We start from the raw sequence: 22,406 nt of genomic DNA on the forward strand, positions 1-22,406 counted from the left end.
TTCTTAAAGTCCTCTATCATTATGAAAAGTAATTTTAGATCTGAATCTTGCTTTTCTGGTATGATGGTGTATCCAGGGCTTGCTATGTAAGAGAATTGGGTTCTGATGATGCCAAGTAACCTTTCTGTTGCTTATGTTCTTACGATTGCCTCCTGCCATCTGATTATCTCTTGTGCTACCTGACCTGGCTATATCTGACTGAAGCCTGTCCTTCCTGTGATCCTGGTTGTGTCAGAACTCCTCAGAGTTGAGTTGTTTCTGTGATCCTGTGAATATGAGATCCTGGATGTGTCAGAGTTCCTGAGCATCAAGCTGCCTCTGAGACCTTGATATCCTGGTGTGACCAAGCTCCTAGGATCCTGTGATCTTGTGATCCTGGGCATGTTAGAGTGCCTGGCAGTGGAGCTGGGCGTGTTGTGGGGCTGGCTGCAGAGTTCGCACCCAAGGTTTGCTCAGGGCACAGCCCAGACCAGTAGGAACCTGTGCCACTGGTTGGGCCGAGTTCATCAATGCCTGGGTCCTGCTGGTCCCAGTTACTCCCCAGTGCTGGGGGAGATGCTGTGTCCTCCTCACCTCTGATCCTATGATTCCGGGCATCTCATGTGTTAATTTATTGACTGGATTATTTGCATATATTTTGGAATTCTTTATTTTTTAAAAAAAATACTTGTCCCCTGTTGGATAGAGGGTTGAAAAAGACAACCCCCATTAAATAGGACGTCCCTTCATCCTGGTACTGGTTCCCTCTGCAAAAGCCTTTGCATTTTCTGTGATCTCATTTATCAATCCTCACCATGACTTTCTGTAGGCAGCTAGAGTCCTTTATAGAAGTTTTGCCCAAATCTATTTCTTGAAGTGCTTCCTTCCCGCGTGTTTTTCTTGAGCCACCTTAACATTTCAGGTCCTAGAGTGACACTTTTCATACATCTCACGTTGACTTTTGTAGAGAGTGAGATTTAAGGATCTGGTTTCCTGCTTCTCTCTGTGTGCCTGTCCCCCAGCACCGACTGCTGAGGAAGGTCCCAAAAGGTGATGGGCAGATTCAGTGCAGTCCCCAGCATACTTCAGTGACACTCTCCAGAGAAATGGAGGAAAGGTCATAATCACAGAAGACCTAAATCACAGAAGCAAACCCAACCAGGAGGAGGAGGAGGAGGGCTGAAGGCATCACAGTGCCTGGCTTCAAATAACTCCACTATAACAAAAACAACATGGTACTGATACAAAAACCTAACCAATCAAACATACATACAGACAAACAAAACAAACAAACAAACAAAAACCCATAGAGGCCAAAGGAATAGAGGAATCCCAAACAAACCCATGGCTACAGCCACCTGGGGACATCACTGTTGTCCACTGCTCTGGCTTTATTTAGAACACTGTGTCTAGTGAGTCTGTACCTTGTGAAGCAGAGAGTTCCTAAATGTGTCTGAGCACATCAAAGGGACGCCTGTGGCCACGGCTTCCTTCAGGCATCAGTGGACAGCAGTGCTCTGAGGCTTGGGTGGTGGTCTCTCCACCTGCCAACAGTTAGTACTTAGTGATGAGGAGGACATGAGGTTCACCTGTGTCGTATCGAGGTCAGTTATTAACTGACAAAAAGAGGCCCAGGGCCAGTGAAGTACATAAAACAAATGGCTGAAGGGGTACCTGTCCCCAAATCTGACAGCTACAACAACACAGCCCCTACATCTGAGACCAGAGCAACATCATAGAAGTGGAGAAGGGAATGTCTTTTAGAGCTCGAGGTCTGGGACTACCATCGCATGACAGTTTCTTCAGGACAAGACAGAGATGCTGCTCCCATGAACGTTCACAACATGGCTGTCCGCACCAAACCTGCATAGAGCACACTGACACCCAGCATAGGTGCAGGAAAACCTTACAAGGTCCACCCCAGGGGAAGAACTGCTGCAGTCAGTGGCTGTGGAGGAAGGGATGAGACTCCAAACCTAAGGAGTCAGCCCCAAAGGCATGAAAGTAGATGTAATACTAACTGGACTCAGTAGGACGTGTGCGCACACATGTGTCTGTCTTTCTGTCTATATGTGTGTGTGCATGTGTATCTGTCTCTGTGTGTGTGTATGTCTCTGTGTGTGTGTCTGTGTGTCTATTTTTCTGTGTATGTTTGTGTTTCTGTGTGTGTATCTATGTGTGTGCATGTGTATGTGTGTCTGTCTGTGCATGTGTGTGTATGCCTGTCACTGTCTGTGTGTCTGTGTGTGTGCATGTGTGTCTGTCTTTGTGTGTACACGTGTGTCTTTCTTTGTGTGAATGTGTATGTTTCTTTGCGTGTGCATGTGTCTCTGTGTGTGTCTTATATGTGTGTGCATGTCCCTGTGTGTGTCTGTCTGTCTTTCTCTGTGTGTATCCATCTGTCTATCTGTAGAGGTTATGAGTGCAAGAGGGGATGGGTTGGGGAAATGCAAGAAGAGCTGGTTGGGGAGAGGGATGTAGAAAGACCTACATTAACATACGGTGGTGCACATACAGTGGACATACATGTTACGTCCACAGACCAAAGAGGACAAGATACACTGGACATGAAAGAAGTACACACACCAACGGTTCATGACAGTGCTGTTTACCTTTAGAGGTATCTAATGGGAGTGTTGTTTCCCTAAAGCAATCAAGATTTGAAGATGCTCCAGAATCCCCCATTGTGACAGGCAACTCCATGCATTCACCTAGCAGCTGAGGAGGGAGGGGTGTGATGGATGTGTCTGTTCTTAGTGTACTAATGTGAATTACAAGAGCTACGTTCTAAGATCACCGGGACTGCAGTCAGCCACGTACTAAGCATTTTGTTCTTTCAGAGATGAACAAATTATTGCATAAATTGTGGATAAAAGCAAGCACTGTCTTCTTCTAGCACTTTGATTTCTGCTCTGTAGCTCTTCTTTAAGACCAGCAGGTTCTAAAATAGGTTCCTGCTTACCTGATAGTTAATTACGTTTGTGTGCACACATAATTTATAATCGAAGCAAGTGATAGATCCTGTCTATGTGAGCTTGGCTAGATTTCTGGATGAAAAGTGCCATAGATCTTGAAATGAAGGGCTCCAAAAAGACAGATTAGGATGCCTAGAGGCACAAGATCATCATGATTTGAGAGAACCTGGGTTCTATTCCTGGAGCTGCTGGTGTGAGCTTGCAGAAGTCAGATGGTATCAGTGTTTCATGTGAATCCTAGAAGCACCTACCGTGGTCTTTGTAAGGAATGAACAAGTTGGTGAAGGCAAATCCTTTAGAACACAGACCTTATATGCCTAGCTAGGCAAGTCTGAGATTCTGTGTCAGTCTATCCTCGCCGACATTCCCTGTTATATCCTCATTATTTACTTATGTACATACATGTGATGCCATGCATTATGAAGGTTGGAGGATGTCTTTCTCGTGTCAGTTCTCTCCTTATATAAGATCCACAGATTGAACTCAGGTCATCATTAATCATGGTACCAAGCACCCTTACCCACTGAGCTATCACACTGGCTTCCATGTTGTGTGTGCCTTATGCCTTCCTGTAATGCCCATCCCTTCCTAGACACACTATCAATTGGTCTGATTTAAGGTAGTCAGGGTCAGTCATTCTGCAGATGCAGATAGCTGGGGGAGTCTGTGGTTTACATTTGTGCTTCTCACAAATTGTTGCAGCCTCTGGTAAGCAGAGACCAAGTGTATCTACTTGAGCATTAATTTTTATTTTTAGTTATCATTAATATTTTATTTTTGTTTATCAGATATTTCTACTCCATTTCAAGAAAACGTGCCAGATGGTTCTGCTTTTAAAATGGCCTTTGAAAACTTCACTAGAGATCTGAAAAGAAAATTCGAGGTACCAGTCCACTAAAGCGGGAAATGTGGACAGGGCCAGACAGACAGACACTGCATGACATCACCTATATATGTGAGATCTACGAGAGCTGAAGTAGAAGGCAGAACAAGGGGGTGGTTACCAGTTGGCCAGGAAGAGGCAGGGAATGGACAGGTACTGGTCAGAGGGCACAAATGGACTGAGCAATCTCTAGTTCCCACATTTTTAACTTGTCAACTGTATTGCTCAACAGAATTGAGTAGAAAGCACCATAAAGAGAGCTCGGCTCATTCTGACTTTGCTACGCTCCTTTCATTCTCTAATGGTACAATATCCTTCATGTATGAAGGTCTCCTCAGCATGAGGCAGGTGCATTCCTCTTGACTCTGGACACTGACTTTATCGCCATTCTGATGGCGACATTGAATGGATAAGACTGTTTCCTGTCTGTTCTCTCCAGTGGGACCAAATGTTCTTGGCTCGGACCCACTGGTGACATTCTCAGAAGGCTATGGTTTGACCACAGTGACAGACAGATAGATGAGGAAGGAGGGAACCTTGTCAAGAAGAGCAGAGTCTAAGACACAGCAGGAGGGGATGTGGAGGGCATCTGTTTAATAACAGCAGATCTTTGAGACATTGGATGTGCAAGTCACCTTGGTCTTATCTCTGGGCTATGCATCATGGCAATTTCAGTTTTTTTCTGACTTTGCCTTACTATTGGAAAGTCCCTAATTCTGTTCAGTATCAGCACATTCAAGACAAATATCAGAGCTAGCCCACATCTCTCTGTCTCAGGAGACCTCCAGAATACCGCTTTCAGCAACAAACCAAAGAATAACGGACATGTATGTGTACTACTTGATACATTACATCGATAGCATGAGTATCGGTTTTCCTGGTTTCTCTTGTTCTTTATAGCACGTACCCAGAGATAACACCTGAAGTGTACTCAGGATGATGCTTTACTGGTCCCTCAACAGGAATGCTTCCTGTGAGCAACACTGTGTGCGGGTGGTGTCCTTTGAATACAGTAAACACTCAATTTAGTATCATGTTTACCCCAAATGCCCTCACTTTTTTGTTCCCATGTCGATAGCTTGAGCTCAAGCAGAAAGAGATTCCACTCTCTTCAGAAAAGGCAAAGGAAGTGCCGGCTTGCCTAAAAAGACTTTGGAACCAGATACACATGTGCAGGTAACTACAAGATAAACAAAACGGTGGGGGTGAAGCAATATCTGTGGCCATGACCTTGAGGGTAAGGGGACAGTGTGCAGACACTGAAGCTTCCTGTATCTCTGAAACTTTTTTGGATCTGGAACTCAGTTCTCCCCTCCAGCCTCTTCATGAGCTACCAGTGCACGATGCTAAAAGATGCTCATTGAGAATGAGAACCCATTTGCCAAGATGGGGCAAGCTTGTGGAGCTGTGAAAACAGATCAAGGGAAGTGTGGCATATCCAGCCTGCTGTCATCCAGCAAAGGGAAGATAGAATTACATCACTTTTTTTTTTTTGGTTTTTTCGAGACAGGGTTTCTCTGTATAGCTCTGGCTGTCCTGGAACTCACTTTGTAGACCAGACTGGCCTCAAACTCAGAAATCCGCCTGCCTCTGCCTCCCAAGTGCTGGGATTAAAGGCGTGGGCCACCATGTCCGGCCTACATCACTTTCTTCCCTCCCTTTCTGGCCTGGGGCACCCCTCCTAAATACTCTCCCTGCAAGTCCTACCGTGTCACCCCTCTCTCAAACCGCTAGTCTCTTTTTCTTGGTTTATTGTTACATACACACACATTCACACACACACAACGCATGAATTGTTGTGCGATTGATCATAACAATACACTCGCTAAACAAGGATGAACCTCGAAAGCATTATTCTGAGAGTAAAAAACCAGGCTCATAGAGGGTAAATATTGCATGATTCCACTTAAATGAGGTACCTACTGGAGTGAGCAGAAATTTTTAGAGACAGAAAATGTCACAGAGGCTATGTGTGGGTGTGGGTGAGGGTGTGTGTGAAGGTGTCGACTGTTAATTGTTTAATGGGCACAGAATTTCTGTTTCTCGCGATGGGAAGACTTTGCAGGTGTGTAACAGTGAGGGGGTAGAGCACCATAAATAAGCCCAGTGCTTGCCCTCTTAAGTATGATTAGAAGGGAAAATTTTATGTTATATTGTGATAAGAAGATAACTGTATACAGAACACCTTTAAGACTGTATCAGCAGGGAATACCAGGTGCCTACATTTCAGAGACTAAGAAGGAAGTGGAAGTGGGTGGTGGGTTTTGCATAGTTAGAGTCAATTCGGAGCGACTGCTATGGAAGTGCTTTTTGAATGAGGTCTTACATGGGGAAGAAGACCTCAGTGATTCCTCCACACCGGAGAGAAAGGCTTGAAGCGGAGGTGGGGGAGGGGCTATTTGCTTAGCTAAAGTAGAAAGGTTCTTGGGGTTAGAATGCATTGTTTGGGGAAAAAGTTACAATTTTTTTTTTTAAAGTTCTTGTATATATACAATGGTCAGACAAAGCCATGGAGGGCTCTGGGTTTGACGATTCCTATTATTGAAGGGCTTTACCCTCAGCCGCAAATCCACTCAGCTAAAACACACTGGACAATGGCGCCAGGTGCTTGCCTTGTGCTGCGTGTGTGAGAGAGTGCGCATCAAGAGCAGCCAGCTGTGAGGTAGCCGTTCTGGTTATAAGCAGACTCCTGAGGTGGCCAGGCGTGGTGGCCCGTGTCTGTAATTCCAGCACTGTCAGAGGCTGAGGCGGGAGAGTTGCTAGGATTTGGGGCCAGTCTGGGATACGTAATGAGTTTTCGATCAGGCTGAGATTGTAGACCAAGATCCTGTTGCAGGAAAACTCGTGTTTGTACTGCAGGTACTCACATTTGTATGCATGCATGTGTGTTGTGGGACGGTTTAGGGGGATGTTATCTGTGATTAATTGGCCCTGTTGCTCTGGGCTCTGTGGTAGTGGAAGGTGTCGTGACCAGAACATGTAGTAGAGAAAACTGCTCCACTGACAGGAAATCAAAATAAAAAAGAGTCCCAGATCTCATAGAGCCCTCTAGCACATGCTCATTAATGATCTAAGACCTCCTGGTAGCCATCCCCACCTCCCATCCCTTTCCAATAATGCTACCCTGGAACAAAGACTTTGACATTCTCATCCAAAGAAGCAGAAAGCCACACTTGCCCTTGTTTATATGGAACACTGAACCTAAAGAAAGAGAGAGGCAGTATGCCGACAGATAAGCAATGTATATGACATAGAATGATGCCAGACACAGAATGAGGACTGTCAGAAAATCTGAAACTAAAACCCAGAGGTAGGAAAAGGGAATATGAACCTACCTGTCCACAGCACTCACAAGCAGGGCAAGTCCAGACAGAGGATGGAGAACAGAGATAGATGGGATGGAGGGCGCCCAGTCTCCTTTCCTGGAGCCATCTGTCCTGCGTTGTGAAGCTATTGATGACCTTGTAGCTGGCTCTGGGCTGCTGCCAGGGGGCTAGGTGAAAGGTCACCGAGTTTCTGGGATCGGAGATCACAGAACACGAAAAGGCGGGAGGAGAAGGAAGGTGCCAACAGGTTCATTAGGCAAGACTGTCTGGTTCTCTTGGGGACCGTTCTGTCACACACAGTCGGTCCCACTGAAGTCAGCTGCTTTCTTATTTGGCAGACTAGACATGCTGGAGAGGTTTCATAGCTCCGTCCTTCAGGAGCTGAGCAGCTTGGAGAAGGATCTTCAGACACTGAAATGCCTCGAGAAGGATGCTATGGCAAGTTCGTCATTTGTGCTGTCTCTGGGATGAGAGAGGACCTTTTCTAGGCAAAAAAAGAAGTGTGGAGTGTTTAGGCAGAACCTCTGTTTCATTTCAGGAGTTTTGGGAGAGACAGTCGGCTGACTTGCAATCGTTCTGCGATCAACAAGTGTGGAGGTACTATATAACTATCCTTTTGTTGTTGTTTTGCTGTCTGTCTGTTTCAGACAGGGTTTCTATGTGGAGTCCTAGCTGTCCTGGAACTCACTGTGTATTCCCAGCTGGCCTCAAAGTCACGGAGTCCTGCCACCCCTGCCTCCTGTGTGCTGGGGGTTCAAAGTGTGTTGCCACCATCTCTGGCTCATGACATTTTTATTATGTGTGTCTGTATGATAATGGGGTATGTTTGTGTGCTACCACACAGTGAGGGCTAATTTTGTGAGGCCCATTCTCCGGCTTTGAAATGGGTTCCAGGGATCAAATTCAGGTTGTCAGGGTTTCATAACAAGCACCCTTACCCTCTGGACCATCCTACACCCCCGTTATGACATTTTCATGGAAGTCACCTTCTCTTGGCTGCCTCTTATTCCTGCTGATCCTTCCCTCTCAGGAACTAGTCTCCCTTCTGCTTTCATGTCTTCTGACAGGAATGAGGGTGAGGAGGTTGTTCACGGAAGCACAGACACCTGCTCGGTGGCTCCCTGCTGTCTCTCCCGTTCTTGTACCTGCCTTTGTGTAGCTGCTAGGAAACACTACTTCAAGGTGGTGACGTTATAATAATGAGAAAGGCAAATAATGTGTTAGTGTTATTCCCACATTATCAAAGTTTTGGCCTCACAGGACCTTGGACCCCTTAAGGCACACCACAGCCCACACTCTGAGAGCAACCAAAAGAAAGCAACTCTGCTTTAGGCTTCAGAGAAGTCTTCTAAAACATGAAAGGTTCAATTATTTCAGCTGCCCCCATTCCCAGTCCAGTGACCATCTCTTCAGTTAACACTGCTAGACAGTAATTACTATAGCAACAATTTTGAAGTTTGGCTTTCTTAAACACATGCATACACACACACACACACACACACACACACACAAATAATATAGGAATATGTCTTCATTTGGATCCCAGCTGTCAGACATGGGACTGCTTCAGACTGTCTACAGCAGCTGACTGTGATTGGCCTTGTGCTTTGGTGCAGTAGTGATTTTGCCAGCCTCAGATAGCTTCTGTGATTGTTTGATATTTGGAATTCTCAGGACTTTTCGGAGCGTGTATAAATGCTACCCCAAGAGGTGGTTGTTGGTTGCTGTTGATCACAGTATATCAAGTAGTTAAGAAATAGCAACAAGAAGAAATTAGATTTCCTGATGGCTAAGACCAACCTTGCCCCCAAGGAACTCACCCCTAATCAGCAGGAAGTAGTCTAATGATGTCGCCCCCTTCCCAATCCCTGACTTTATTCAGGGATCTCTTACTTTTCCTCCATGCTTTTTTCTCTAGCGTTAGGGGTTTGAAAGGGTGGAAGAAAAAAAGAAACCCACAAAATAGCTAAAGATGGCTACAAAACACTCTTTACATTTATCTCCCTTTGATTCGGCTCCTTGGTGAATTTAGAAGGTCTCTTCCATACTTTCTTAAGCTGTAAAAATATAAATCTGTTTTTCCTCTAGGTCACTTAGTAGCCATCAGCAACAACTCTTGAGACTAGTTATTATTAAATGCCTAGGCCATAGGCTTTGGCTCATTCCCCAAGTAGCTCGTAACTTATTTAACCCATTCAAACTATTATATGTCTTCCAGTTGGTTAGTTACCTCTTCTTCAGTGTCATGCTTCCAAGTCTGGGGTGGTTCTCCTCTTTCTTCTATCCTGAGTTCAGCCACCTGCTGGTTTGCATCCCTTTCCCTTGAGTTCCTGGGCATTTCTTCCTTTTATTCTCTCACTATTTCCCAGTATCCTCTCTCTTTCTGCTCATGTCCCACCTCCTATTTCCTGCCTCAGCTCATTGGCCATCAGCTTTTTTATTGACAGGTGATGCTGATAAGAGATTTGTTTTTCTACATTAAGCTTTTGCTTTTATTCTCTTTTCTTTCTGAGACATAAGAAAACTGTTCCCTCACCTTCCTCTTGCAAATGACAGAGGACACTGTTTTGCTCACACTGAGTGATGACTGGGCTTCCTGTTCTAGACTGAGTGTTCAAGGGTTAGTATCCATGATAGAGGTTAATTTGCTCAATCAAGATCACACAGGTATGCAGTGGCTGCCCCTCTGTCAGGTATTCATCTCAATAATAGTATTATCTCTCTTCCTAGGTCACCCTTAAACAAGATTATTAATACCTCTAGCCTACAGCTTCGAAGAGTTAGGGATTCCAGGCTTTCAGTGGTGCTTGTGAAATGCCGCATGTGTGTGGGCTTGTAGAGACAATTCCTAGAACATACTTGAGTGGAGATATACACAAAGCTTTTATGTTGATAACCTAGGTTGCTACAAACCCTCCGTGGGCATTGTCAGGAAGCAATCTACAGAATAACTCTGTGATATGTACATAAACATACATTCTTATTTTTTAACATGCCTAATATGAACATAATATGTGATGGACCAATTTCTTCCAGGTTTGACTCAACTCATCCTTAATAAGGAAAGCCAAAGCTTGGTTTTGTGACCACACCCTCAGGTAGGTACAGAGGTTGACAATCATTCAGTCCTTGAGACCTTGAGGTGGGAGGATGTAAGCACTGAAAAACCCTGATGCTTTATGTCACCTTTCTGCTGTGAGCATCCTCTAACCACACAATTAGGCCCCAGGTTCAACCATTCAATTTTTAATAATTGAGTGCTTACATTAAACGTGGAGATACAGTGGCTGATCTACTCATATTCCTACCATATCAAAAATGGAGTTCTAAGCTTACTGAGCCTGAAAACCGGAGCTCAATACCTGGAACCCACATGGTGGAAGGAGAGAGTTCTAAAAATTATTCTCTCATCTAAACACACACACACACACACACACACACACACACATACATACACATATAAACACACACATACACATGCATATACATACACATAGATACACATATACACACATATGCATATGTATATACATACACATATATACATACATATAGATACACATATACACACACATGCATATACATACATACTCACTTATACACATACACACATACAATCCTGAAATGTAAGACAATAACAACATGGGATGAGACAGAACTAGAGAGATGACTCAGTGGTTAAGAGCTCTTCTAGAGGACTTGGCTTCAGTTCCCAGCTTCCACAAGTAGGCCCACAACCCATCTGTACCTACAGCTTCAGAATCCGATTCCTCTTTCTGGACTCCTTGGGCACTGTACACATATGGTGTGCAGACATACAGTCAAGCAAAACACCCGTACATAAAAATATCTATGTAATTAATGGGCCATCTACAAAATAACTTCATGTTTGGATAAGTACATTAAATTTGGTAAGTTCCAGCATATGAAACATATTTCATTTATAGCTCAGCTTGCCTAAGCATGCTAATTGGTTTCCAGTCTCTCTATTTTCTTAGTAATAGCTTAGCATCGAACTGAAGGGCTGTGTTTAAGATTGTGATCCCCCAACATATCAGAGTCATGGACATAGCTCTCAAAAAGAGTGATGGTCTCGTTGGCTGTGAGTTCTAAGGGTCCAAGATGTGTGCTGGTTGCCGCTTGATTCATGTTCTTCTCCATTTCCTTTTCCACCAGGTACAACAGCCTGGGGAGGAAGATGGAGATGGAGTCTGGGACGCCTTGGCCCAAGAGCTCTGCTCAGCAGCAAGCAGCCCTTAGCAGCTGCTGAGCTACGGTGGGATAGGGCAGGATTAGGTGGGTTCGCAGCTTGTTCTGTTCTATCCAACTGTTCAGAAGCTAACCCTCCTATTCAAACTTCGGTCCGGTAATAGAAAAATTCAAGATGTCCCTCAATTTCAAGTGGCTTACTTTTTGTACAGTTCTTAAAGTAAGCTTTATTTTATTTGAAGAATGCTTTCAAGTTTTGTAGAAACCAGAAATTCAGCAGCATCAGCATAGGGATTATTTCATAAACCCCCTTAAAGGAAAAGTAATCTGAAGAGAGAGAAGATGAAAACCACTGGGCATGAAATTATAAGGCGGGAGGCTATTTTTTGCTGTTCAGATACCTCCATTTCTCCAGTCCTCTACCCCAAAGCACATGTTCAGCTGCGGAGAAATATTCCTCATGAGATCACTACTAAGTCTGTCTGTAGAGGGCTGCGTGTACACTGGGGCATTTGAATTCATATAATTTAAGTGTACTTACAAAGTCAGAAAGGTGTGTGGTTGGATCAGTAGAGACCATTCACTGAGCAATATGTTCTCGTTATAACACAGTGAGCTATGTTATAGCTAGCATATTAGTTTGTAGTTTGTTCCTTAATACAAGCATAATGTAACCTTAATTGAGTTGTTGAGGGATTTTTTTTTATAACATTTAACCCAATGTGCTTTAGTGCATTGCTATAAGGTTTTGCTTATAAGAGCACACTCATGACTGAAAATAAAATCTTTCAAAGGGGATCAGTTAATGAGGTTAATTGATCTTCAGTTAGACAAACCCAGTTCGAGGCTCACCTCTTCTGATGACACAATATTTTGTGGGTTTCACTGCTGTTCCTGATGGACACCTAAGAAGCACATACGACTTCCTGTAACTAGGGAGCACACATTTGAGCACTGTTTTCTAGAAAAGCCTTGAGTTTAGCATATGAAGAAGCCAGTATATGTAATAAGATGTGACTGTAGATGCTAAGGACTTATCTGAAGAGGACAAAAGAGCATCCAGATGACCCTGCATGTGCCACACATTGTCAGGAATAACGGGCCCTGGCAAAGTCACAAGGAAAGGGTGGTCATTTCTACTGGGTGGAGAAATCAGGAATGGTTTTCTAGAGGAGAGGTACTATTTGAAATAGATCTTTCAGGGTAAGGACAGTTTTCTTCAGATGCAGAAGAGAGAGAAATGTGGCTATAGGAACCACAGCAGAAAAAAACCAAAAACCCCAAAGAACAAGAATTTGCTTAAGGCCCTACAACTACAAGAGTATTCTAGGGAAGGGAGGTTTGTCGGGGCCCACACTAGCCTGCCTTCACTCACGTGACTGGGAAGACTGATTCTGTAGTGAGAACATCTGGTAAGGGATGATGACAGTAATAACTCTAACTATATAACCCTAGTGCTTGTGATGGGGGAAAGACAGACCTCAGGGACTCACTGGCCAATTCATTCCTTTGACTGTTTACTTTAAAGCATCTTAATTTTACAAAGTGCTATCAGTAAGAGATACTACCTCAAACAATGAAGCGTGGAAATGGTGGAGGAAAGGCATCTCTCCACGTTAGCTGGTGGCCTGCCACGTGTCAGAATTTAGCCTCACCCGCCTTACCTACACAAGGACTTGGCTTCCATTCCATGACCAAGTCACATTTACTAAAGGCCACGGAATATTTAGGTGACTGTAGTCTGTAAGAGTGAATGTTTTCTTACCTGTCTCAGAAAGGAGCGCTAAGATGTGAAGGTCATGTGACTTGGAAGGCCTTCAACAATAAAAATATATGCTGAAGCTTCTCTTCAAGTGGAGTGTTAAAGAGATGTTAGATGTTTATTATAAAACACTTTTTAAAAAATAATCTCCATTTTTTTTCAAAATTTATTAGGTATTTCATTTACATTTCAAATGCTATACCAAAAGTCCCCTATACCCTCCCCCCTGCTCCCCTACCCACCCACCCACTCTTCTTGGCCCTGGCATTCCCCTGTACTGGGGCATATAAAGTTTGCAAGACCAAGGGGCCTCTCTTCCCAATGATGGCTGACTAGACCATCTTCTGCTACATAAGGAGCTAGAGACACGAGCTCTGGGGGTGCTGGTTCATATTGTTGTTCTACTTAAAGGTTATAAAACAGTTTTTAAAAAGTAGCTAACATCACAGAAACATAGGGCATAGTATATATTTTTTGAGACAGCCAAATTTTCTAGGAACCAACCTGCATCCTAAGTGGCTTTAACTGGGAGCCGTCTCCCTGCCTCAGCTTTCCTTGTGCTGGGATTGCAGGGATGCGTCCTCCTTCCTTGCCTTTTAGTTTTAAAAACAAAGTTTGGATGAGATTTATCCCACCCACGTCTTAAAATCATGAAGTGAAAAAAGGCTCTTCAAAATGTTCACCCTCTCCCTAAACTCTGGTTCCCACTCACTCCCAAGTTCCTCTGCCCTTCCCTGCCCTTGCTGTTCTTACTCCCTTGCCCTAACAGTTTCTACCTTGGAATGGAAGCAACTTTAGGTCAGATTTTGAGCATAACTATTGAGGCTACTTCCAGGCTGGTGTCTTGGGGTCTCCATCGTGGTGGATTAATATAGCCTCTATGCTGACAAATACCAGACTGTGGCCCTGCTTCAGCTCCTGAGAAGAAATCACTGCTGACACCAATGTCATGTGTGTTCCCATTGCATAGTGTAGTGTGCTATGGTATAGTTACTGTACTATAATATATATAGTGCATCATGGTATATTTTTATTCTTTATAGTAAGTAGTTTCTAATAGTTGTAGCCTCTGTTTATCTGATTGCTATTAAATTTTCCTTCTTTCATAGTTTAACTGGGTATATATATATATATATATATATATATATATATATATATAATTAATAATGTTACTTTAACATCCCACTGCTTGTTGAAATGAATTAAGACTCTAAGATTAATCGCTAATATATCACTTTATTGGTAAATAATCTCTGAATAATAGGCCACTTGGAATACTGCACAGGCCCACATTTTAGTTTCTTTGAGCCAAATAAGAAAAATTGCAAGATGTTTTAGTGTAAAAATCAATTTATTATACAACAATCACACAGAATGCTTTTCATCTAAAAGAAAAATGGCTCTGCCTCCCTTCCCACCCGAGTCATGATACTGTGTTCTTCAGATGCCATACTTTCAAAGGAAAAAAAAGTCCTCAATTTCCAAAGAAGCGACCTCTACTAACATTCTTAAATGACACAGGAATGTTTGGAAGGACTAGAAAAGAATGGTCTTTAACATACAAAATGCTATTCTGCCCATTTTGGTAAAAAATAAAATAAAATAAAATTCTCTGATGTGGGAAGACAGGAACTTATCCACCAATATGTATAAATATAATTTTGATGGGTTGATATTTTCTATGCTTAATTCATTCAGCAAATATTCCATTTTATTTTAAAAGTTGGGGAAATTAAGGTTTTATAGTATACAAGTACTTTTGTTCTCATGAATAAAAGGGAATTCACTTGGGAAAAGACAGTTTTCTATCAGATTATAGAGACATTTTTATTTTTATACTTCTATTTTAGAAAATTCACACTAAGAATGAATGGGTTAAAATCTTTCCAGATGGCATTTTCTCAGTGCAGATTTCATGGCTCTGCATGGTGTGTCAGCCCTTGGGTGGTTTAAGGCTTAGTGCTGCGCTGGGTTTTGCTCTGGGAGGACTAAAGCTGGCTGGTACTGTGAGCTGCCACTGTTGATCTGCCATAGGAAGACAAAACCCTTTGCGCCACACAGAGGTGAGGTCATGAAGACAGCCTAAACTGAAGGTAGGATGCACAGCGTGCCTTTAGCGCCTCTCACTGGCAAGGGAGAATAATCTGGTGCAATGGCCAGTCTCATTTTTACCCAGAATTCATCTTAGTAACAGATTTCAGATTGTGTTTGAAAGCTAAAGCTGAACTCCAGATTCACCAAGGAGTTTGTTCCTTTGGTCTTGTCATAGAAGGACAATAACATCCTCAAAGCTAATCCTTAAAAATGAATTCTTGGGAAAGAATAACATACCAACTTGAGTCTAAGTCACCAGAGATGGTGGTAATAAAGCACCTGGGAGCAGATCAATTTGAGAAAATTGTTTGGAAAATGCACTGAAGCATAGGTGGTCACCAAACAGGAAGAGTCTGCTCAGCAGGAATGACAGAAATGGCACAGGACATCGGATTGTGGTACTTTTCAAAATACACCAGCGACAAGGGCAGTATACTTACGAGTTTAAAACATCAGTACAATTTTTAACAGGGAAAAGTTAAAATGGGAGCTTGCCCAGAGAGGAAGACAGGGGTGGGCAGGCCCCACTGTTGGCACTTGAATGCCTACCTGGTGCCCATGTGCTGGATGCCAATGCCATGAACCAGGAACATATTTGCTAAAATGGAGGGGAAATAGAGTAAGTTGTGTTTTGTGTATGTTTTGGGAAATGCCCTTTTTTCATGCCTGGTATAGTTTAACAGTGGCGATCCATCAGTTTGAGGACAAGGAAGGGGTCCAGTGCCTTGCTCTGCCCTCTGTACTAGCCTCGCCGCAGAGACCACAGTTCTGAGAAGGGACAGCATTGCTGCTTGGGCCAGATACGTCATTATGGCTTAGCCCCACCCCACGAGATCGTCCCAAATGACTGCTGTATCCTTTTCTCCTTTCTAAAATTTAACTCACGAAGCTTGATATCATCTACTTGCAGTAGTGTTCATGAGCAGGCTCAGCAGCGACAGTTGACAAATAGAATGTCTCTTTTGCCCCTGGGGCTCTGTTGATTATGATTTTAAGTATTCCAGTTGCGTTTCTGTGCCAAGAAGAACTGCAATTGGACTCCAGCCTTTGTTCAGAAAGGGTGTGGCAGCTGTATGTAGACAGTGGCTTTGGACGTGGGGAACCTAACTCCAGAAACCCAGACTAACAAGGGAGGTAGAAAGGAATGGATGAGCAAGGACGCCAACTGAAACAGAGACAGCTCTGTCCAAAGCCCCTGAGTTACGATTTGGCAAACACATTTTTCTTTTCTGGTTGAGACAAGGTCTTGTGCCTGTGTACCCCAGGCTGTCTCAATACCCAAACGCTGGACTCACAGATGGGTGCCACCATACCCAGCTCAAGAAGCTATCCCTTCATAGAGTGACTAATCTTCAACCATGTTGAAGATGAACGAATTTCATTACCACACCACTAAGTTGAAAATCAGAGGTGGTTTAAAAAAAAATGTAGCAGATGAGACTCCTGGCTTGAGCGGGGAAGGGGTTTTGCTGGATTCTGTCTTGCTAAGGATCCCATTTAAATGCTGCCTGGGCTGTTGCCTTAAGCAACAGTGGACTAATCGATTTATGCACTGACAGTTATTGCTTGACATAGACTAGAACAGACCCTGACATTTACACTACAGTTAACAGTTTTACACATTTAATCTAAAGAAAATTAACTCTGAAGACTTGCCATGAGAAAACAAAGCCCGAGTCTCCTGGTTTTCTACATGAATAAGGCATTACAGAGAGCTCTGGAGAGGGGGCTGTGCACCTGTTCTGAGGTTTGTAGAGGTCGGCATGGCTCCAGTTAATAGAGTAACCTAATAGCAATATATTATAATACATTCTGGGTACAAATGATTTACAAACTCAAAAGGAATTAGTTTATGCTAAAACATACAACTTTCTATTCAGTCTCTGCTTTAAAACAAGCTCATCTGTTCGCTCCCACCACCACCGCCATGTCAGTTTGTGTTCCCCAGCACTTCATTTTATTTTGCCTTCTTGTCCGTCATGCCGTTAGCCACAATTAGGTGGGCTTTGGGGAAACCGTTCTTCACTTCTTTCCCTGCAGACTGCTCTTGCAGTTCTTTCTTCACTGGCTTTTTTCGGTATGTCTGTCAGAGTGTAGACGGGAGAAAAAGCAGGGAGACATTTGAATAAGGCCTTGTCTCTAACTTCCGACATAGCATGTAGTTAAAGGTCTACACAGTTTTCCTTGGCATTGGACCTTCTAATAAGTTGTTCATTTTTAAGCCTCTGCTGCAAAGCCCACACAATGGAACACAGGAATGTCAGTCAAGGCTATTTCACTTTATCTGAGTGACATCATAATTTGCTAGCATTCAAATCACTTATGTTGGTTATTCACTTGGAAAAACATAATAACTTCCTTTAAAATTCAGAGTAAAAGGAGCTGCTATTTTATGTTTTTTTGGTTTTTTGGTTTTTTTAGAGATTGCAATTTAATTACATCTTCTGATTCTGACAGGGCTTTAGTAGATAGACGGCAGGGTCTAATGCATGTTAGGGATGCCAACTGCCACAGAACTCTATGCCAGCCCTGGATGTCCCTCTTTGTCGTTCTGATGAAATCCCTGGTCTGTCATCTCGTGTTTGCTTATTGAGACAAGGTCTCACACAGCTCAGGCTGGTCTCCAACTTGCTATGTAACCCATGGTTACCTTGATGTCCTGCTTCTACATCCCTGGTGCTAGGAGAGCAGCATTTTTACATTTTAAGAGGCAATGATGGTATTAGCAAGAGTCAAGACTGGAATGATGCAAGCTCGGAACTAAGATTCCGTCGGAACCTGTGTGCGGAGGTAGTTTCTGCGGCCATTGCCTACCACTGTGGGGAGCAAGGAGCCTTGCTGTTCCTTTTGTGTTTGGTTCACATGCATGGGTCTGTTTGGTCCTACTGAAGGTCCTTTCTTTACACATCCTCTTAGGAAACTTATTTGTTACACGAGGCAAAGGCCAGCCAGTCTAGTCTAGAAACACAAAATCTGAAAATCTGTCAGAGGCCCAGTTCCCAAAGTGGCCCTTCATATAAGAGCACTATGGAACAAAAACTAAAAAACAAGAGTAATTGTCTGGAGAAGAAAATAGTTGAATAGAACTTTAAGAGTACTATTTTAATACAAATTATGTGGCTTTGTTTGAAGCAGCCTTTCCATTTCTCTAGCCCAGCAATTTAAAATCCACAGCCACCTGAGACCTTTCCTACCACAGCCTGCATGGCCTCTTATATAACAGAGTTGCTTAGAGGGACACTCTCATTTAAATTGTTAATTGAAAAGAAAATGTCACTTGACAAAGAAAAAGCCAGCATGCCCTTTCCATGCTGTTTTTGCCTTAAAGGAATTTCCCCTAACACTGCCTCTAAACCCCAGAGCAGCTGATGGAGGCTTAAAGATTATTAAACTTCATTGTCCCCAAGCCTTTCTCTGCTCCAGCTTTCTCGCTCTGTGTCAAAACACCTGTTCAGTCTTCAGATGTCAGATTTGGTGCCATGATGCAAATGCACATGTATACAAGACATTGTCCTTCTGAACAAGTTAGCAACAAAGGCCAACTGGACTGTTGGTGGGCTGTTCTTGGAGTAGGAGGATGTGGGGGGAGGGGTTAGGAGGTGCTCTCCCTCCTCCTGTGCACACTGCTATCTTAAACACCCAGGGCAGTGGGCTGTCTGATACGTTGCCCCTGAACGCTTGCATCTCACTTACCTGAATATAGAAGTTTAGGAACAGGATGACCAGCGTCATCATATAAGAAGACTGGAAGATGAGACAGCCAAAGGGGAAGCCACAGGGCTTCACCACAGCACTCAGCGTGTGCGTGATGGTGAGGACGAATTGCACCTGGAAGGCAGAGAGGCTGTGGGTGAGGACAGGCCCTGCGGTGGGGGCTCTAGTGGTCTACATGTGACTGCTGTCACTTGCTATGTTCTGTAGAAGCAAATCAAGAAAACTGTCTCAATGGCCTACTGCCCTGCTCAGAAGCTTCACTAGAAATCATAGAATTCTATATTTGTCTATTTTCTCATGGAAAAGGAGCAGTTGAGATTATTTTGATAAAAATGACCTAAGTTGTATACTAACTTAAAGCATTCATATATACTTCAAAGAAGAAAATTTCCATTAGGAGCTACTGGTTCACACAGAGAATACTGTAAAGGCTGAAGTGTGCTTCCCCAAGGCGGTGATAGGGAGAAACGGGCAGCCTCGCCACAGAAAATCCCGAGTTGCCTGTTCCTTCACTGTCTGTGAGCCACATGGAGATGCAAAGAAAGGACAACGTACCAGCTGAGCCTGTGTAAGGTACTTCTTCCACCAAAGGTACTTGTGCATGGACGGGAACACAGACAGGCCGTAGTAGGAGTACATGAGAATGTGGATAAAACTGTTCAGGGTTGGTCCAAAGAAGCCTGTGGCAGTGGAGCATGTGAGTTAGAATTCTCAGAAGAGAGGCTCCCCCTCCCTCCTCATGTGATGAGCTGTATCCTGACTAAAAAGCTCTAAGAGGTCTAGACAACCGAGCAACAGCATTCACACACACACATCCCTGGCCGCTGCCATCTCTCCAGGCTTATAAAACCTCCCAGACAAGAGGTGTGACCTGGGAGAGGTGTCTAGCCAAAGGACCCAGAAAGCAGAGGGCTTGCTTTCTCTACAGTGTTTATCCCTGCCAGCTAATCAGGGAGGCAGGGAAAGTGAGCTTAAGTCTGGCTGTAGAGCTTTAGTGGAAGAGCCTCTTGTGACTGGGAGAGTGGCACAGTGTTGCCTAGTGGTTAGTTACATGCTTTTGCAAGCTGTTTTCTCATTTTGAACCCACTCAAGGCTGTGGTGGGATTGAGAGCCTACTACGCTGCAGGAACTGAGGAGCACTGCCGACTGCTACTTGGTCAGTTTAAACTCTTTAGCCCCAGGTTCTCATCCTATTTGAGTAACCCAGGTAACTGGAAAGGAAAGGAGCAGTGGGAGGCATGTAGTAGATTCTCAGCAAATACTGGCAGAATGCACTCTGATGCTTGCGTTTCTATGGAAACAAACCCGGAGTACTCAGCACTGCAAGGTGAGTGGTATTTATTTGCCCGTCTGGGTTCTCATTTCTGAGTAGCTCTGTCCTTAACATTTTTGTCATCATCTGGGAGATACAGATATTCACAGGACCGCCTCTGCACTGTGCAGGGTGAATTTTAAATCCCCAATGAAACTGTTAAAACTGGAAAAAAAATCATCCCCCCATTGTGGCACTGTTCCTTTCCACCATGAGTCTGCCATCCGAGGAGGGTGACGGCCATCCGGGAGGGTGACAGTCACTGTGTTCTGTGCTCTTCCATTCCCTGCATGCGAGGGATAATTGTGCAACTTCACGATGGCTCTATTAACGATCTTTCAACTTAATGACAGGATCAAAATGATGCAGATTCGGCAAATGATGCAGATGCAGAGCCTTGCCTGTTGACCTTCATGTTAGTGATAGTAGTCTAGTGCTCTTTGTGGATGACAAGTGATGGAAATGACCATAGCTCATTCTGTGAGGCATCCAATTCAGAGGGGGTTGGTTTATCACATTGGCCTCTTTGGTAGGTCATGTGTCCTTGTGTCCCATGTATCCTTGGCAGTTGCAATCATCAATACAAGACCCTGACTCCTAAGAAAAAATACAGGCATGTCCCCCACATCCATTTAAGACAAATTTAAAGCCATCACTCATAATTTGACTTTTTTTTTTTTTTGGTACTGGTGATGGAGTGTCCTTGTACATTCTAAGCAAGTGCTCTGCTGATAATCGATATTCTGCCCTCTGAAATAACTTTTTTCTTACATTTGCCCCATCTAATTTTTCACCAACTATTTTCAAATTCGTGGGAACATGATGATTTAAATGAAAAAGTACCATTCTCTTTAGTTCACCCACACGTGAGCACCCCACCCCCTCTCCCTGTGAGCTGTGAAGGAGCCTATGTAGGGAGACTTCATCACATGCTTACAGTGAAAGTTAAGCAGGGTTAAAGCCAGATACACAGCGTGCCCTGTAGGGCCAGGGTCAGTGCTACTCCGTGAAGCTCTCAATCCATGCAGAGTCTATGATATGAAGGAGCACACTAGTTTATTGTATAACACATATCCTATGTGTGAGTCCAGTTAGGCATGGACACGCATTTTGAGGCAGGGCCTTGCCATGTTGCAGTCCCTCCTACCCCAGTGATAGGATTGAAGGCATGTATCACCACACAGCTTAAAGTCCGTTTCCTATTGTAGTTCCTTTTTTTTTTTTTTTTAGAAGTTGAAAGCTGGTGCTTTAGAGGGTCACACAGACATGTCTTAATTTTTCAGACTGTGAAGTCAAGAATCCATAAGAGCTCAAATGATAAATGTGTGTCTCAGTGAGGTGATGATGTGTCAGGTGTTGCCTGAAGTGGCATGGGCTGCCTTCTATTGAGTTTGATGGCTCTGCCTGAGGCCTTTGTCTCCATGCCCTTCTGACAATTGATGCCTGGTGAAGAAACAATTTTTTAAACGTGAGGTCTTGACTTGTGGTGTCATATAAAAATCCAGACATTAAACAGCCACGGGCAAATGAGCTGCCTGTGGTGACATGACTTTAGGGGCTCCTGTCTCTCCTAAGCGGCACATAAGAAGAGGTTCATTCCATAGAACCAAGAGTTACCACAATGACTTACTTTGACCACAAGGTATCCAGTTCAAAACACACCACCAGATGTTAAACATGGACGCATGGTGATAGACATGAAGGAAGGTGATCTGATTGGTCTTCTTTCGAAGAACAAAGAAAATCGTGTCCAGGAACTCCACTAGTTTGGAGAAGTAGTACCACCACAAGACCTTGGCTACCTGTAACAAGTTCAAGGAGGGAGAAAGGTGACGGTGCGCCGAAGCTCCGCCTCCCGCCTGTGTTTCCTCAGCCAACAGTGCTGATCTTACTGTTTCCTTACTCTGCAGTCCCGCCCTCTCAAGGAAGGACAGCAGGCGTCTTTCCCAAACATCCATCCGATCAACTTACTCCTCCATAGCCACAAGCTATTCATCGGTGGAGCCCTAAAAGTGGTCTCCTCTGACCCCCTCTGCGTCTCACACGCTAGCCACCCTTCACTAACCCTGGGCTGAGCAGTCACCTCCTCTCAGGAGCCTTACCCAGTTACCTCCCTTCTTTTTCTCAGAACCTTTGCAGTCCCAGGCTGCCT

General features: G+C 43.9%; 2 protein-coding genes across 2 annotated transcripts in view; one reads left to right on the forward strand and one right to left on the reverse strand.

Annotated features, from left to right (window-relative positions):
• Sycp2l (synaptonemal complex protein 2 like) overlaps positions 1–11,433 on the forward strand; it is a 60,320-nt gene extending 48,887 nt beyond the window's left edge. The window contains 5 exon segments of the mRNA XM_021215372.1: positions 2,598–2,672; positions 3,743–3,837; positions 4,916–5,013; positions 7,502–7,651; positions 11,340–11,433. Coding sequence (XP_021071031.1) covers positions 2,598–2,672; positions 3,743–3,837; positions 4,916–5,013; positions 7,502–7,651; positions 11,340–11,433 — 512 coding nt within the window.
• A 2,936-nt stretch (positions 11,434–14,369) lies between these two features.
• The window catches only part of Elovl2 (ELOVL fatty acid elongase 2), a 42,693-nt gene continuing 34,656 nt past the window's right edge, over positions 14,370–22,406 (reverse strand). Inside the window, exons 5-8 of the mRNA XM_021215811.2 lie at positions 21,885–22,056; positions 19,498–19,622; positions 18,922–19,056; positions 14,370–17,311 (exon numbers count right to left, since the gene is read on the reverse strand). Of these exons, the coding sequence (XP_021071470.1) occupies positions 17,186–17,311; positions 18,922–19,056; positions 19,498–19,622; positions 21,885–22,056 (558 nt within the window). The 3' untranslated portion in view covers positions 14,370–17,185. The remainder of the gene's footprint in view (positions 17,312–18,921; positions 19,057–19,497; positions 19,623–21,884; positions 22,057–22,406) is intronic.

The sequence above is a fragment of the Mus pahari genome, chromosome 16 (assembly GCF_900095145.1).
Source record: "Mus pahari chromosome 16, PAHARI_EIJ_v1.1, whole genome shotgun sequence".
Classification (NCBI taxonomy): domain Eukaryota; kingdom Metazoa; phylum Chordata; class Mammalia; order Rodentia; family Muridae; genus Mus; species Mus pahari.